Here is an 18962-nt window from a genome sequence, read left to right as displayed (position 1 = left end):
CGCCAGGTTAAGAGACCCTCAGGCAATAGCTGTGGACGTTCTGGTAACACCGTGGGTGTACCAGTCGGTGTATGTGTTCCATCCTCTGCTTTTCATACCTAAGGTACTGAGAATTATAAGACGTAGAGGAGTAAGAACTATACTCATGGCTCCGGATTGGCCAAGAAGGACTTGGTACCCGGAACTTCAAGAGATGCTCACAGAGGACTTATGGCCTCTGCCGCTAAGAAGGGACTTGTTTCAGCAAGTACCATGTCTGTTCCAAGACTTACCGCAACTGCGTTTGACGGCATGGCGGTGGAACGCCGGATCCTAAGGGAAAAGGCATTCAGGAAGAGGTCATTCCTACCCTGGTCAAAGCCAGAAAGGAGGTGACCGCACAACATTATCACCACATGTGGCGAAAATATGTTGCGTGGTGTGAGGCCAGGAAGGCCCCACGAAGAAATTTCAACTCGGTCGATTCCTGCATTTCCTGCAAACAGGAGTGTCTATGGGCCTCAAATTGGGGTCCATTAAGGTTCAAATTTCGGCCCTGTCGATTTTTCTTCCAGAAAGAATTGGCTTCAGTTCCTGAAGTCCAGAAGTTTGTCAAGGGAGTATTGCATATACAACCCCCTTTTGTGCCTCCAGTGGCACTGTGGGATCTCAACGTAGTTCTGGGATTCCTCAAAACACATTGGTTTAAAACCAGTCAAATCTGTGGATTTGAAGCATCTCACATGAAAAGTGAACATGCTCTTGGACCTGGCCTGGACCAGGCGAGTGTCAAATTGGTGGTTTTTTTCTCAAAAAAGCCCATATCTGTTTGTCCATTCGGACAGGGCAGAGCTGCGGACTCGTCCCCAGTTCTCTCCCTAAGGTGGTGTCAGTGTTTCACCTGAACCAGCTTATTGTGGTGTCTTGCGCCTACTAGGGACTTGGAGGACTCCAAGTTGCTAGATGTGGTCAGGGCCCTGAAAATATAGGTTCCAGGACGGCTGGAGTCAGGAAAACTGACTTGCTGTTATCCTGTATGCACCCAACAAACTGGGTGCTCTTGCTTCTAAGCAGACTTTTGCTAGTTGGATGTGTAATACAATTCAGCTTGCACATTCTGTGGCAGGCCTGCCACAGCCAAAATATGTAAATGCCCATTCCACAAGGAAGGTGGGCTCATCTTGGGCGGCTGCCCGAGGGGTCTCGGCTTTACAACTTTGCCGAGCGGCTATTTAGTCAGGGGCAAACACGTTTGTAAAATCCTACAAATTTGATAACCTGGCTAAGGAGGACCTGGAGTTCTCTCATTCGGTGCTGCAGAGTCATCCGCACTCTCCCGCCCGTTTGGGAGCTTTGGTATAATCCCCATGGTCCTTACGGAGTTCCCAGCATCCACTAGGACGTCAGAGAAAGTAAGAATTTACTTACCGATAATTCTATTTCTCGTAGTCCGTAGTGGATGCTGGGCGCCCATCCCAAGTGCGGATTGTCTGCAATACTTGTACATAGTTATTGTTACAAAAATCGGGTTATTATTGTTGTGAGCCATCTTTTCAGAGGCTCCTCTGTTATCATGCTGTTAACTGGGTTCAGATCATAAGTTGTACAGTGTGATTGGTGTGGCTGGTATGAGTCTTACCCGGGATTCATAAATCCTTCCTTATTGTGTACGCTCGTCCGGGCACAGTATCCTAACTGAGGCTTGGAGGAGGGTCATAGGGGGAGGAGCCAGTGCACACCACCTGATCCTAAAGCTTTACTTTTTGTGCCCTGTCTCCTGCGGAGCCGCTATTCCCCATGGTCCTTTCAGGAACCCCAGCATCCACTACGGACTCCGAGAAATAGAATTATCGGTAAGTAAATTCTTATTTTCCTATACATTCAAATAATCTTTATTGTGGAATTATATCAATGATTATTTCTCTGACGTCCTAAGTGGATGCTGGGGACTCCGTCAGGACCATGGGGATTAGCGGCTCCGCAGGAGACAGGGCACAAAAGTAAAAGCTTTAGGATCAGGTGGTGTGCACTGGCTCCTCCCCCTATGACCCTCCTCCAAGCCTCAGTTAGGTTTTTGTGCCCGGCCGAGAAGGGTGCAATCTAGGTAGCTCTCCTGAGCTGCTTAGAATAAAAGTATAGACTTAGGTTTTTTTTATTTTCAGTGAGTCCTGCTGGCAACAGGCTCACTGCATCGAGGGACTAAGGGGAGAAGAAGCGAACTCACCTGCGTGCAGAGTGGATTGGGCTTCTTGGCTACTGGACATTAGCTCCAGAGGGACGATCACAGGCCCAGCCATGGATGGGTCCCGGAGCCGCGCCGCCGGCCCCCTTACAGAGCCAGAAGAGTGAAGAGGTCCAGAAATCGGCGGCAGAAGGCATCTTGTCTTCAAGAAAGGTAGCGCACAGCACTGCAGCTGTGCGCCATTGCTCTCAGCACACTTCACACTCCGGTCACTGAGGGTGCAGGGCGCTGGGGGGGGGCGCCCTGAGACGCAATGAAAACACTATGGTAAAAAATACATCACATATAGCTCCTGGGCTATATGGATGTATTTAACCCCTGCCATTTTACCTCATAAAAAGCGGGAGAAAGGCCGCCGTGAAGGGGGCGGAGCCTATCTCCTCAGCACACAAGCGCCATTTTCCCTCACAGCTCAGCTGGAAGGACGTCTCCCTGACTCTCCCCTGCAGTCCTGCACTACAGAAACAGGGTAAAAAAGAGAGGGGGGGACACTAATTTGGCATATAAAAACATATATAGCAGCTATAAGGGAGAAACACTTATTTATAAGGTTGTCCCGATACATATATAGCGCTCTGGTGTGTGCTGGCAAACTCTCCCTCTGTCTCCCCAAAGGGCTAGTGGGGTCCTGTCCTCTATCAGAGTATTCCATGTGTGTGTGCTGTGTGTCGGTACGCGTGTGTCGACATGTATGAGGAGGAAAATGGTGTGGAGGCGGAGCAATTGCCTGTATTAGTGATGTCACCCCCTAGGGAGTCGACACCTGGCTGGATGGTCTTATTTAAGGAATTACGTGATAGTGTCAGCACTTTACAAACAGACACGGACACTGACTCCAGTGTCGACGGTGAAGAAACAAACGTATTTTCCAGTAGGGCCACACGTTACATGATCACGGCAATGAAGGAGGCTTTGCATATTTCTGATACTACAAGTACCACAAAAAAGGGTATTATGTGGGGTGTGAAAAAACTACCCGTAGTTTTTCCTGAATCAGAAGAATTAAATGAAGTGTGTGATGATGCGTGGGTCTCCTCCGATAAAAAATTGCTGATATCTAAGAAATTATTGGCATTATACCCTTTCCCGCCAGAAGTTAGGGCGCGTTGGGAAACACCCCCTAGGGTGGATAAGGCACTCACACGCTTATCAAAACAAGTGGCGTTACCGTCTCCTGATACGGCCGCCCTCAAGGAACCAGCTGATAGGAAGCTGGAAAATATCCTAAAAAGTATATACACACATACTGGTATTATACTGCGACCAGCGATTGCCTCAGCCTGGATGTGCAGCGCTGGGGTGGCGTGGTCGGAGTCCCTGACTGAAAATATTGATACCCTGGACAGGGACAGTATTTTATTGACTATAGAGCGTTTAAAAGATGCGTTTCTATATATGCGTGATGCACAGAGAGATATTTGCACCCTGGCATCAAGAGTAAGTGCGATGTCCATTTCTGCCAGAAGATGTTTATGGACACGACAGTGGTCAGGTGATGCGGATTCCAAACGGCATATGGAAGTATTGCCGTATAAAGGGGAGGAGTTATTTGGGGTCGGTCTTTCGGACCTGGTGGCCACGGCAACAGCTGGAAAATCCACCTTTTTACCCCAACTCACCTCTCAGCAGAAAAAGACACCGTCTTTTCAGCCTCAGTCCTTTCGTCCCCATAAGGGCAAGCGGGCAAAAGGCCAGTCATATCTGCCCCGGGGTAGAGGAAAGGGAAAAAGACTGCAGCAGACAGCCTCTTCCCAGGAACAGAAGCCCTCCACCGCTTCTGCCAAGTCCTCAGCATGACGCTGGGGCCTTACAAGCGGACTCAGGTGCGGTGGGGGGTCGTCTCAAGAGTTTCAGCGCGCAGTGGGCTCACTCGCAAGTGGACCCCTGGATCCTACAGGTAGTATCCCAGGGGTACAGATTGGAATTCGAGACGTCTCCCCCTCGCAGGTTCCTGAAGTCTGCTTTACCAACGTCTCCCTCCGACAGGGAGGCAGTATTGGAAGCAATTCACAAGCTGTATTCCCAGCAGGTGATAATCAAAGTACCCCTCCTACAACAGGGAAAGGGGTATTATTCCACACTATTTGTGGTACCGAAGCCAGACGGCTCGGTGAGACCTATTCTAAATCTGAAATCTTTGAACACTTACATACAAAGGTTCAAATTCAAGATGGAGTCACTCAGAGCAGTGATAGCGAACCTGGAAGAAGGGGACTTTATGGTGTCCCTGGACATCAAGGATGCTTACCTTCATGTCCCAATTTGCCCTTCTCACCAAGGGTACCTCAGGTTCGTAGTACAGAACTGTCATTATCAGTTTCAGACGCTGCCGTTTGGATTGTCCACGGCACCCCGGGTCTTTACCAAGGTAATGGCCGAAATGATGATTCTTCTTCGAAGAAAAGGCGTCTTAATTATCCCTTACTTGGACGATCTCCTGATAAGGGCAAAGTCCAGGGAACAGTTGGAGGTCGGAGTAGCACTATCTCGGGTACTGCTACAACAGCACGGGTGGATTCTAAATATTCCAAAATCGCAGCTGATCCCGACGACACGTCTGCTGTTCCTAGGGATGATTCTGGACACAGTCCAGAAAAAGGTGTTTCTCCCGGAGGAGAAAGCCAGGGAGTTATCCGAGCTAGTCAGGAACCTCCTAAAACCAGGAAAAGTGTCAGTGCATCATTGCACAAGGGTCCTGGGAAAAATGGTGGCTTCTTACGAAGCGATTCCATTCGGCAGATTTCACGCAAGAACTTTTCAGTGGGATCTGCTGGACAAATGGTCCGGATCGCATCTTCAGATGCATCAAGCGGATAACCCTGTCTCCGAGGACAAGGGTGTCTCTTCTGTGGTGGCTGCAGAGTGCTCATCTACTAGAGGGCCGCAGATTCGGCATTCAGGATTGGATCCTGGTGACCACGGATGCCAGCCTGAGAGGCTGGGGAGCAGTCACACAGGGAAGAAATTTCCAGGGAACGTGGTCAAGTCTAGAGACTTCTCTCCACATAAATATACTGGAGCTAAGGGCAATTTACAATGCTCTATGCCTAGCAAGACCTCTGCTTTAAGGTCAGCCGGTGCTGATCCAGTCGGACAACATCACGGCAGTCGCCCACGTAAACAGACAGGGCGGCACAAGAAGCAGGAGGGCAATGGCAGAAGCTGCAAGGATTCTTCGCTGGGCGGAAAATCATGTGATAGCACTGTTAGCAGTGTTCATTCCGGGAGTGGACAACTGGGAAGCAGACTTTCTCAGCAGGCACGACCTCCACCCGGGAGAGTGGGGACTTCACACGGAAGTCTTCCACATGATTGTGAACCATTGGGAAAAACCAAAGGTGGACATGATGGCGTCCCGCCTCAACAAAAAACTGGACAGGTATTGCGCCAGGTCAAGGGACCCTCAGGCAATAGCTGTGGACGCTCTGGTAACACCGTGGGTGTACCAGTCAGTGTATGTGTTCCCTCCTCTTCCTCTCATACCCAAGGTACTGAGAATTATAAGACGGAGAGGAGTAAGAACTATACTCGTGGCTCCGGATTGGCCAAGGAGGACTTGGTACCCGGAACTTCAAGAGATGCTCACAGAGGACCCATGGCCTCTGCCGTTAAGAAGGGACTTGCTTCAGCAAGGACCCTGTCTGTTCCAAGACTTACCGCGGCTGCGTTTGACGGCATGGCGGTTGAACGTCGGATCCTAAGGGAAAAAGGCATTCCGGAAGAGGTCATACCTACCCTGGTCAAAGCCAGGAAGGAGGTGACCGCACAACATTATCACCGCATTTGGCGAAAATATGTTGCGTGGTGTGAGGCCAGGAAGGCCCCCACGGAGGAATTTCAACTCGGTCGATTCCTGCATTTCCTGCAAACAGGAGTGTCTATGGGCCTCAAATTGCGGTCCATTAAGGTTCAAATTTCGGCCCTGTCGATTTTCTTCCAGAAAGAATTGGCTTCAGTTCCTGAAGTCCAGACATTCGTCAAGGGAGTACTGCATATACAACCCCCTTTTGTGCCTCCAGTGGCACCGTGGGATCTCAACGTAGTTCTGGGATTCCTCAAATCACATTGGTTTGAACCGCTCAAATTTGTGGATTTGAAATATCTCACATGGAAAGTGACCATGCTGTTGGCCCTGGCCTCGGCCAGGCGAGTGTCAGAATTGGCGGCTTTGTCTCACAAAAGCCCATATCTGATTTTCCATTCGGACAAGGCAGAACTGCGGACTCGTCCCCAGTTTCTCCCTAAGGTGGTGTCAGCGTTTCACCTGAACCCAACCTATTGTGGTGCCTGCGGCTACTAGGGACTTGGAGGACTCCAAGTTACTAGACGTTGTCAGGGCCCTGAAAATATATATTTCCAGGACGGCTGGAGTCAGGAAAACTGACTCGCTGTTTATCCTGTATGCACCCAACAAGCTGGGTGCTCCTGCTTCTAAGCAGACGATTGCTCGTTGGATTTGTAGTACAATTCAGCTTGCACATTCTGTGGCAGGCCTGCCACAGCCAAAATCTGTAAATGCCCATTCCACAAGGAAGGTGGGCTCATCTTGGGCGGCTGCCCGAGGGGTCTCGGCTTTACAACTTTGCCGAGCTGCTTCTTGGTCAGGGGCAAACACGTTTGCAAAATTCTACAAATTTGATACCCTGGCTGAGGAGGACCTGGAGTTCTCTCATTCGGTGCTGCAGAGTCATCCGCACTCTCCCGCCCGTTTGGGAGCTTTGGTATAATCCCCATGGTCCTGACGGAGTCCCCAGCATCCACTTAGGACGTCAGAGAAAATAAGAATATACTTACCGATAATTCTATTTCTCGTAGTCCGTAGTGGATGCTGGGCGCCCATCCCAAGTGCGGATCGTCTGCAATACTTGTACATAGTTATTGTTACAAAAATCGGATTATTATTGTTGTGAGCCATCTTTTCAGAGGCTCCTCTGTTATCATGCTGTTAACTGGGTTCAGATCATAAGTTGTACAGTGTGATTGGTGTGGCTGGTATGAGTCTTACCCGGGATTCAAAATCTTTCCTTATTGTGTACGCTCGTCCGGGCACAGTATCCTAACTGAGGCTTGGAGGAGGGTCATAGGGGGAGGAGCCAGTGCACACCACCTAGTACTAAAGCTTTTACTTTTGTGCCCTGTCTCCTGCGGAGCCGCTAATCCCCATGGTCCTGACGGAGTCCCCAGCATCCACTACGGACTACGAGAAATAGAATTATCGGTAAGTAAATTCTTATTTTCATTTTGATAGACCTAGAATAAGGAACTGAAATTAAAATGTTACAAGTTATAAAAAAAGATATAACCAGGCTGTCTGTTATTTAAAAGTAATTAATTTCACACAATTTCTTTACTTAAGCATACTTTTTACTATTTTTAATATATTTTGTATGACTCAAGCATACCAATGATATGCTTTTTAGGTAATCGAATAAAAGGTAAATTTTAACTTTTCTGCACCTAAGAGACCATCTTCTGTTAGTTTATTGTACTCGGATCAGGAGCTGTAATAGGCCTGCAATGCCTCTCTAGGGTGTCAGCTTCCATGGGCAAGATAGCAGCTTCAGCCATTACCTCCTTAACTAGGAAGCACCCTAAAGCATCTTAAATCCCATTAGGCCACCTTTCTAGTGGAATCTTATTTGGATTCTATGCAGGAGTATAGTGAACTCCAAGATCCTGATTTGGAGAGTCAGACTGGTTGGGAGGTGGAATCTCCAGACAGTTTGGGGGTTCCGGATTTATTTGCTATGGTCCATCAAACCTTAAATATTTAGGACGCAGAGGTTTCTGAGGCAGGCACCACATCCTCATTATTTAAGTGTAAAAAGAAACTGGTTATACCCTTTCCACCATTTTCTCACTCCGCAGACACTCACTGAGTCTTGGCTAAGGTTTGATAGAAAATGTCAGATTCCGGGGCTCTTTAAATCTGCTTACCCATTTCTGGATGAGGACACTACCTATTAGGAGTTTCTACCTTAAATGTATGCTCCTATTGACAGGCTTTCTAAAAGTATGATTATCCCTGCAATGCAGGTGCTGCACTGTGTCCTACTTTAACTGTTGTTTGGGTCAACAAGGCTCTGTACGGACTGAGCAGTTGTCATTAGGCCTGCAATCGGACAATAATTCAGCAGAGCTTAACTTGGTAGACCAGATTTGTGAGGCCTCTATGTATATGAGAGATGCTACCTTAGACGTGGTTTCACTGTTGTCATGCATTTATGCCCTTTCATCTAGAAGATTACTTTGGCTTCGAACTTGTGAACAGAATCAGAAATCCAAGCGTACCTTGGAGACTGTTCTGTTTGTAGGGTTCACACTTTTTGGGCCAGAATTTACCCAGATTATCTATCAAGCTACTGGTGTAAAGAGCCCTTTTCTTCCAGTTTTACCACCAAAGTCCATGCATCCTTATTGTTGCCCATTTTGCATGGCAGATTCAACTCCTTCCAGGTTCAGTCCTGCTTCTACCGCAGAGGTTCCTTTTGTGGCAGTGATGCTGCCACCACTCGTCGACCCACCGTTAAGCCTGCTGACAAGCGGACCGCCTAAAGCTTTCGGGACTCCCAGGGTTTGCAGTGGGAAGGTGCTACTGTCTTAACAGTATGTTAGTCTAATGGGTGCCAGCTCCTACGGTCACCTTGAGCAACCCATGGTCCACTGTCCATCAGATGGAAGCAGAGTAAAGGATTTAAAATCTAATCTAACTTCAAATCTCTCTGCACATTTTACATCTGCCCCACCTGCAGTGCAACATGCTTTTGCGCAGTTGCTTTCTTTTTTGGTTTGCTAACCTGAATAACCCCCTAATTGAGCTAATTGGAAACTTCTAATTGCGTGATTAGTCCTGGGGGGGGTGCTGGCAGGGTGCCAGAGCTGGTGATTTTTCCATCTTGGCTATGAATTGATGCCTCTCTCCCTTTTTTGGCCTTTTTAAAAGTAGTTTAGCTGGCATCAAAAATGAATGTCTAATTTAAGTGATGCTTACCTTTATTCCTAAATATAAATGTAAACATTTAAGGAGCTTATTAAATCATAGATTAGGCTGTGTTTTCTTTTCCTCATGCAGACTGAAATCACTCAAGCAATAATATCTTGACGTCAGCACCCAATAAAATATAAATATATTGTCAGATTTTTTTTTTCTGTTATAGTTTTCAGACTCTTGTATAGGTACAGTATGTTTATCAATTACTTGAAGCTTTTTTTCTATTAAAAAACATGTGAAGGTTGAACTCGATGGACAAATTGTCTTTTTTCAACCTTAGAAACTATGTTACTATGTGTTTTGCGTTTAGTGGTCATTTAAAGGGGGGTGTACACAGAGAGATCCGTGCTTAATTTCTAAAGGGCCCCATATACTACTGCGACATGTCCATCTGACATGTCGCAGGCGATCGCTGGCGATCACCCCGTCAGCCTCCCGGGCGGACCAGATTGAATGTGCATCACAATCAATCTGGAGGATCTGATCCGATGCTCACGGGATAGGATACACAGCCAAAATGCCCGATTTCACCCAATATATCGGGCCGAATGCCCGAATTGGGCTGAAATCACGCATAATCGTTCTAGTGTATGGGGCCCTTAAGCAATCTGACTAGATTGCTTAGAAATTAAGCACAGATCTCTCCATGTGTATGCCCATAGCGATAGCGATGCGCGACCCCGCGCCTCGCTATTGCCGGTACTAGATTGGCCTGCATGCAGGCACAATCTAGTCAGGTCGCTCATTTCACCGCTGTGTGTCAGGATTCCGGCATCTTTTCCTGACAGCCGGCAAATTGACTGCCTACCGTTTCAGTGTATCCTGTAGCTTATACTGTATATCCATTTATGCGATCATGGGAGGTGTGAATGAGATGTCTGTTTAATTTTACAGGTCCTTAGAGACCAAGCAAAGCAATGCTATTCCCGGTTTCACTACCAGGACCTCTACTACTCCTCCTTTCACACTGAGCCTCTTACCCGGGATATTGCCAGGGCATCTCGGGTCCTGTCTCTGTGTGATAGGCTCGACTCGGGCTGTGTGTCCCGCAATCCAGGTAGGCTGCAGTGTGAAAGGTGTAACCGGGGTTATTTGACCCAGGTCACGCTAAAAGGAGCTAATAACATTTTCCAGGGCAGACACAAGTTCATTGTGAAAGGTGTCAACCTGGGAATAACCCAGATCCAAGGTGCAGTGTGAAGAGCTATAACACTTATTGAAACCATATTTACCAGGGGTATTGCTAAAAAAAAAACTTAATTATGTTATCATCATATATACCCCAAGGTACTTTCTGAGGAAATATTTGTCTATGAGCTTTTTTCTTTTGTTTTTTTTATTTACATTTTGGACTTAATTCTAAATTGTATTTTAAAATGTTTACAGACTTTGCAACACAGGACAACCAAGGAGAGAATTTTCCAGTTTATAACATTGATCATAAAGCATCTGCTAGTGCACCAAGGCCAGACAGTCCACCAGGTAAATACGATATATGTTTCTAAAATAAGGAAGACCGCAGTGGAACACGGGATATGACCTTTCTGTTGATAAGATTTTATGGAAGGATGGGAAGAGATTGTTATGGAAGGAATCAGTTGAGTTGTGATTCTGTTAGTAGGCTGAATTACTGTGTATAGCTTGTATAATTCTAAATGGCAGGTATGATTCAATGTACTATAGTGGTGCGGGAGTAATTGAGGTAATTACAGAATGATTCAAACTGCAGAATATACATAAGAAGTTATCAAGGTTAAAACATACGTTTTATTGGTTTCCTCAAAACTAAGTGAATGAAAGAAGCCAAGTTAAGAAAAAAAGTTAGAACAATATGATAAAACCATTTTAATGAAAAAATAAATAAATGGGAAAAAAATCTTACAATAAAGCAGAATTTCTCCCTGCTCATCCAGTATAAGTATCTGATTGTATGGTATTCCGAAATTATGCATACTGGAAAAGGTTATAAATATCAAAACTGATGCAATAATAGAATATCAGCTGGAAGATCCTATTGTCTATTATTTGAAAATCAGGTTTATCAATTCAGTGAAATATGAGTAAAAATCAGTAACATTAATACTCACCAAGTAGTGTGACATTGTTTTTTGCTTTAGTAACCAGTGCAATTACCATGTATTATGAAAGCTCTCAAGCAAGGCCCTCTTCTTCCCTTGCATCTTTACCTCCAGTGCTCCTTGTCTTTTATCTCCTCCTCCCCTTCAACAACTCTGACATTGTCTGCCCACCCATATCGCTGGAATAGAGAGCTATTGTGTCTTCCCCATTACCTGCTGACTACAGCTAGTTACTCTATCTTTCTGTACTTGTCACTCCTCAGCTGTGATTTTACTGCAGTGTTCGTATTTGTTCTTTGTACTGTGATTGTTCACTGTGGTGCATTGTATTTATGCTGTTTAATGTATTTGTTTTATATCTACCTCTTGTACAGTGCACTGTACACATTGTGGCTGCCAACAAAGTAAAGAAAACAATAAAGTACATTGTGCACTATAATGTGCAGAAACATTGGGGTCCTCCGCAATCTTAATCACCCTGGATAAAGCATTTTAGGCCTGGTTCAGAGATGTGCGCAGTGCCAGTGTTTATGCGCCAAGATATCTTTGGAAAGTTGCATGCAGTGAGGATTTCTTCACAAAGTTATTGACAGTCAAGACGTGTTTGGGGGCGGTTTCAAGGATTGGCGTTTAATACTCTGAAGTGTTGGGGGGGTGTATGTGAGCACCACAGCATGTTTGTATGTTGATGCTGAAATTTTGCGAGGGCGTCGGAGCCCATTTCGCACATCCGCTTTGTACGGGATCGCAGCTGCAAATGCATTAGTGTAAATCTCTGAATTAAACAGAGGTTTATGCTTTTACCCAAATTAGATGTCCATTAATCAGGAAAACTGGTAGAAATTTAATATACTGCAATATACAACTTTGAATTGTAGCGTGAGCCATACTGACAAGAGCAGAGAACTGATTAACCTATTGATTTTCTCCATGTCACTGCTGCCTGCTGTGTCCTCTAGCAGAGCATATAACATCAAAAGACATATGTAGCAAAGAAAATTACATGAGAGGGTATGGTAGTCAGTTTGCTTAAAAATATAGATGTGAGGGATATTCATAGAAGACTGGCAAGTATTAGTTGGAGCAAGGAGAACACTGCTGAACTGTTACAGTGAAAGTGTTCTGCTCTATTAATGAGTAACGTCAACTCCAACAAGGCGGTATCATGTTCTCTGATATCATATAGTCTTAACTAGTCTTTAATTAATCTCGTCAGGACTATTAGCGTTATCTCACTCCATGTTTTGAGATCTGTTGCCTTTCTGAGAGTAGATTTCCAATCTACAGATGTAGCCGCACTCATCCAGCCTGCAGCTTGCCGTATTCGCAGCAATGCAGGGGTGGCAAGTGTGCCTGCGACTAGGACGCGCGCGCGCGTGCGTCTGTCTAAATTAGAGCACCCATAGAAATACATGGGCTACGTACTAAGTCGCGTCTAGGCAATGCATATGTGACCGTCTGCCGAGTCTCATACATCTGTATGCTAAGTAATTTTTAGGTGGATTATTTGAAGTTATACACCATACCAAAGTTTTTCTCTCATCAAGCAATGGGGGTTGGTGAATTACCATGCATATAGAGTGCTGTGACGCAAACATGTGCTCTCCATTAGCTACAATGGAACATTAGATTTGTTAAATGACCGTCCGAGCTGGTCTCTTGCTACATCCATGCTTTCTTTTACTGTAAGTTTTAGTATTTTTTCTGCAGCAGGGTACATAGGTTTCCACAGGGAAACATGGGCGGGTGTAGAGATGGATCTGGATCCAGGCACCAACAGGTAAAGTTTTAGCTGTCCCAGGATGCATCGGGTCTCTCCTCTTCCATGCACTGTGAGCTCAGTTGTTGGTGCCTGCAGTAGCAGGTCACTAAACAGGGGGGGATGCGCAGCCAGCCCTAAAAGCATTATATGTTCTAATTAGAATTGGCTTTTTTCTGTCAAAGCTTGTAGCGCTGTAAGTCAGGGTGACTTCAGCGCTGCTGCTCCATCACACTCCACGCTGGTGCCACATACTCCCGCTGGCTTGCCTGGGTACTTGCGGTATGGACTCCGCGGCTTCAAAGCACCACTGTGGCTTTTTCCCGAGATCATGTGGCTGATACAGGGGGGCAGGTAGGAAGGTCTCCTAGCGGGACCCGTCATTTAAATCGGGATCCAACGCAGTCTGGAGAGATGTACTGCGTCGCTGGCGTGGACACGGTCTACAGAGCAGGGACCCCACTAGACCACCAGGGCATTAAGGGCACTGGTCTAGGTGTATTAACACCTATTTCTCAAACGTCCTAGTGGATACTGGAGTGACATTACTACCATAGGGTATAGATCGGGTCCATTGGATCCTGGCACTTTAAGAAATCATTAGTGTGTGCTGGCTTCTCCCCTCTATGCCCCTCCTAGCATACTCAGTTTACAAAAATGTGCCCAAGGAGCTGGGTGTGTTCTCTGGGGCTCCAGAGACTTTTCGTCAGAATTTCTGTTAGTTTATTATTTTCAGGCAGCACTGGTTGGCAACCAGTCTGCCTGCATTGTGGGACTTAGGGAGGGGGGAACGAACCAACTTCCTATAGAGTTAATGGTTCGTATCCCCGCTGACAGGACACTGAGCTCCTGAGGCGCTGTTTCTCATGCACCAAGGTGTGAGCCCACGCCAACAGCATGCCGCCACCCCTGACAGATGCCGAAGCAGACGTGATATGGTGAGTACTACACCGGGGTCCTGGTTATCGGGTCCCTGGTGACAATGGTGGCATTAGCGTGCAGCGGTCACCGGACATCGAGCTGCGGTGCCCGCTGGGGACCCACACTGGGGCTGAGGTAAAAAGGGGATCCTAATCTCCTTTTTCTGCAGCCCCGGGGTACACTGTGTTCCACAGGGAATACATCGGGTTATAGAGTTGGATCTTGATCCAGAGGCACCAACAGGCTAAATCTTTGACTGTTCCCAGGATGCATTGCAGGGCCTCCTCTATAACCTCTCCTCTGGGCACTGGAGCTCAGTTTGTAAGTTGGTGCCTGCAGAGCAGGTCACATAACAGGGGAGAAGGGGCTGCGCTAGGCAGCCATGAAAAGAGCTTTTAGAAGACTTCAAGGGCTGCAGCACTTCTTATGTCAGTGTGACATACTGTGCTGCGGCTCCATCACCTCCCCAGCAGTGCTGCATACTCCATCTGGCCGAGTTCCCAGGTACTTGCAGCAAAGGCGCTCCGGTTCCCATGCACACCACCGCTGACTCTCTCCAGGATTGCGTGGCAGCTTCTAGTGAGGATGTAAGAGGGTCCCCCAGGCGGGACCCGCCGCTAAATAGCGTTCCAGATGCGGTTTCAGGAGACGGACTGCGCAGTGGCGTGGGCACTGTCAGTACAGGGACCCCACTATATCCACCATGGCAGGGAGCACAGGTCGGATTATCTAAAATCCATTTTAATAAGGCTCCACAGTACCCGGTGGTGAGGAACAGCATAGGGGATAAGGCGATGACCTAAAGCCCCTCCACCAGCTCCGGGCGCCATCTACTGCTGGTGTTCCCGAACTGGAGCTGCTTCTCACTCTCCCTCACTTCCTGACTGAGATTTGGGCTCCATCTTCTCAAGTAGCTGTGTCTGGTCTCCGGGACGGCAGGGCAAAGTCTCCTCTGTAAATCTGCCTGCTTCATAAGTACTGTGGTTTTACATTCTCAAGTATTCTACATGTCATTGTTAAGACCGTTTTATTTAAGAACGACTGTCTCCTCATCATTGAGAGAGTTCATAGAGTGGGGCAACATTCCTCATCTACGTCTACCCGTCCTCGAGTTGTCCTGTTTCGATGTCTCAATTACTTGCATAAACAGTTACTCTGGTCAGCATCCCGCAACAAGAAATTCATTCCGTGGGAGTCATCGAAGTTATACCTTTTTCAAGATTTTTCAGTAGAATTATCTCGAGCCCGCAAGGCGTTTTCCCCAGTGTGCTCCCGCTTAGTAGCGGACCAGCGTAAATTTGCCCTGATCTACCCAGCCAGGCTCAGACTGTTTGACGGTTCATCTTACAAAGATTTCAACACTCCCGCTGATGCAGAGGCTTTCTTGGTGGAGGAGAGACGTTCTACGCCCCATGGAGATATTGCGGATCCTCCCCCATCTACTCGCTAACCTCCGCAACGTTCATGTGGACACTACTTTGTTCTAATTCGTTGAATTATTTTCCCACTGAAAAATGTCTCTCTTCGTTAAAGTTTCGTTACGAAATGTTATGCAACTATGTCTTATTTCATGATGTTACCGGTATACTACTGATAGTATGTTTAATGCCTGAGTCCAAGGTCTAGTTACTGTGGTTTTTTTGGGGGGTTTTTCTCATTGATTCCGTTTATAGAGGCTTATCTTACCCATTGTGTTTCGCTACTAGATTCATCGAATATTTGCCATGATTTCAATGGCAATGGATTTAACTTTGCAGATATGTATTTGTTTTCATTTCATGTCGTCCTATGTCTGTGTTTGTCCCTTCCCTTTTGTCTCCTCTCCCACCCCCTCTCCCATTTTTTATTTACTTGACAGGTCAGGCGGGGATGTTTGTAACCGGTTTCTACACTACTCACCTATCACTTAAATGTCTGTTCGCATAGGCACGTGGAATGTAGGAGGAATTAACTCCCCAGCCAAAAGACGTAAGATTCTTACTTATATTTCAAAACTGAAATTAGATATCATATGTATCCAAGAAACTCATTTGACTCACACCAAATCCCTGAAACTACAAACACTGGCTTGGAAATTATTAGCTGCAGCACCTTATAACTCTAAATCCCAAGGCATAGTTGTATTGGCCAGAAAATCCCTATCCGTCTCTATTTCTAATTCAGTGGCAGACCCAGAAGGGCGTTACCTGATCATTGATATTATAATCAATAGTTCCCCATATACACTCTGTACGATTTATGCCCCAAATGTTTATAAAAGATCCTTCTTTACCGCCTTACTGGCCAAATTATTACAATATAGCTCAAAATCCCTGATTTTATTAGGAGATTTTAATCTTATTTCCTCCCCAATTCTCGATAGGTCCTCCACCTCAAAGACTCCCATTTCGCTCCCTAAATTGGGTATACCAGCGCTCTCCAAGCAACTTAGCTTAATTGATGTTTGGCGAGCTATGAACCCAATTGAAAAAGAATTCACTTGCCTCTCAGCAGCTCATCAGACCCTTTCCCGCATAGATTTTATTTTATTATCTTCCTCCTTGTTCCCCAGAGTGCAAGATGTTGTCATTGAACCCATAGGTTTGTCTGACCACGCGTTGGTATGGTTGTCGCTTCAAACTACAGTAGACAAGGGCCTTTATAGATTATGGAAATTCCCTAATTATTTGTCCCAGTCCATATCATTTCGTCAAAAACTGGAGTCCGCCTGGATGGACTTTAAACATGCCAATGTGGATTGTGAAGCTTCGGACCCGCTATTGTTTTGGCAAACGGGCAAGGCGGTCCTCTGCGGTGTCATAATCTCATACCTGGCGGCTGAGAATAAACGCTTAGCCGCCATGTATCTTGATTTACAGTCTAAATTGACTGAATCCTATCAATCTTTCAAATCGGCCCCTACCCCTTCTAATAGGTCGGTTTACTGCACTGCAAAGATTCATTTTGACGAGTATTTTAAAATCAAAAGTAGAGATGAGCGGATTCGGTTTTACTCGGTTCTCAAAACCGAATCTTATTGGCTATCCAAAACACGTGACATCCGTGAGCCAATAAGATGTCGTTTTGAGAACCGAGTAAAACCGAGTAAAACCGAATCCGCTCATCTCTAATCAAAAGTGATCGCTCCCTTTTCTCCACTAATTATAAATTTCATAGATTTAGAAACAAGACTGAACGTCTTCTTTCCAATCTATTAAAAGGTTCACAACCACCTATGTTGGTTCACCCGTTGCGCCGAGATGATGATTCTGTGGCGGACTCGAGCGACCAGATCACTGATATTATGAAGAATTTCTATGAAACCATATACTCTGACCCTCAAGGTACTGATTCTCCTTTTACTGATGAGGATCCCCCCAGTTCTTGGACGTTTCCACCCCTTCCCCAATTTCCAGTAGAATTCTCCCAACTACTGGAGGCCCCTGTCTCCATCGAAGAAGTCACAAGGGTTATTCAGCAATCAAAACCATTAAAAGCCCCGGGTCCAGATGGTCTGTCGGCAGAATTTTACAAAATTCTATTGCCTAGGTTTGGAGAGAGCTTGGTTGCATTTTATAATGATATTATATCTACTAATTCTGTTCCACTTTATTTTAATTCGGCGATTATTAAGTTACTCCCTAAGCAGGGCAAGGATTTATCTCTACCTGGATCCTATAGGCCTATTTCTTTATTAAACTTTGATTATAAATTATTTACAAAAATTCTTGCTGACAGACTGAAATTATATCTACCCCAAATTATTCATCCGGATCAGACCGGTTTCATTTTAGGTAGACACTCAGTAGGTAATGTTCGGAAAATTTTGGCAGTTATCCACCACTCGGGCTCTTCTACCGCTCCTAGTTTGATAGTATCTTTTGACGCCGAAAAGGCTTTTGATTTAATAAGTTGGAAATACCTCTTCACTTCTTTACGCCGGTTTGGTTTCCCCCCCGCTTTTATTTCTATATTACAAACACTGTATCACTCCCCCCTGTCACAAATTTCCTGTAACGGTTTCATATCGTCTGCCTTTGCTATCTCTCGCGGGACACGCCAGGGCTGCCCTTTGTCCCCCCTTCTTTTTGCCATTGCCATGGAGCCTTTGGCGATTGCTATACGGCTTTCTGCTATGATTGAAGGTATTACTATTCGTTCCAAATTACTCAAAGTTTCCTTATATGCAGACGATATGGTGCTTTTACTTTCCAATCCGGCATCCTCTCTTCCAGCTGTCCTAAACCTCATTTCCTCTTTTGGTTCCATTTCCGGCTACAAAGTTAACTTAGACAAATCAGCGATCCTCCCCATTAGTGGCTCGCCCTCTTATTTTCAATTGCTGCCTATCCTCCAAGCTTTCCACATTGCCCATTCTTCCATTAAATACTTAGGTATTCATATATCGACTAAACTATCGGACATTTATGCTCTTAATTTTATCCCTATTATCGCCAAGCTAAAATCATACCTAGACAATTGGGTATCCCTACCTATTTCCCTCTTAGGCAGAATAGCAGCCATAAAGAGTGTCCTGTTTCCAAAAAATTTTTACGTCATGCAAATACTCCCGTTTAGACTTCTCTCTAAAGATATCAAACATTTAAATACTCTCTTTTCCCGGTTTCTATGGCAAGGGAAACGTCCAAGAATTGAATATGCTAAACTAAGATTGTCCCGTAGAGGAGGAGGTCTGGGTTTTCCTGATCTAGCCTTGTATTCGGATGCAATATTTTTTCGGTATGTCAGTGACTGGTTGCTCGAGACTAGCTCTTACACAGATAATCAGTTGGACTCTGCTCTATTTGCCCCTTATTCCCCCAATGCACTGTTACACTCCAAATTAGCGGATATTCCTCCGTTTATTAAAGAAAATCCTTTATTCATAGATACTTATCGGACTTGGGTTAATATTAATAAAAAATGTCATGGTAATTCTAGCTATTCTCCGTATGTGGCATTATGGGGGAATCCGGCTTTTCCCCCTTCACTATCTAATGTGGGTTTTCTTCA

At 45.7% G+C, this 18962-nt stretch overlaps 1 protein-coding gene across 3 annotated transcripts in view; it reads left to right on the top strand.

Moving 5' to 3' along the window:
• LOC134927810 (mediator of DNA damage checkpoint protein 1-like) overlaps positions 1-18962 on the top strand; it is an 840332-nt gene that overhangs the window by 590284 nt on the left and 231086 nt on the right. For all 3 annotated transcript variants that reach the window (XM_063922788.1, XM_063922787.1, XM_063922786.1), the window contains exon 22: positions 10599-10694. In XM_063922788.1, coding sequence (XP_063778858.1) covers positions 10599-10694 — 96 coding nt within the window. The remainder of the gene's footprint in view (positions 1-10598; positions 10695-18962) is intronic.

This window comes from Pseudophryne corroboree, chromosome 5 (assembly GCF_028390025.1).
Source record: "Pseudophryne corroboree isolate aPseCor3 chromosome 5, aPseCor3.hap2, whole genome shotgun sequence".
Taxonomy (NCBI): Eukaryota; Metazoa; Chordata; class Amphibia; order Anura; family Myobatrachidae; genus Pseudophryne; species Pseudophryne corroboree.
This window is presented reverse-complemented; position numbering and strand designations above follow the sequence as displayed.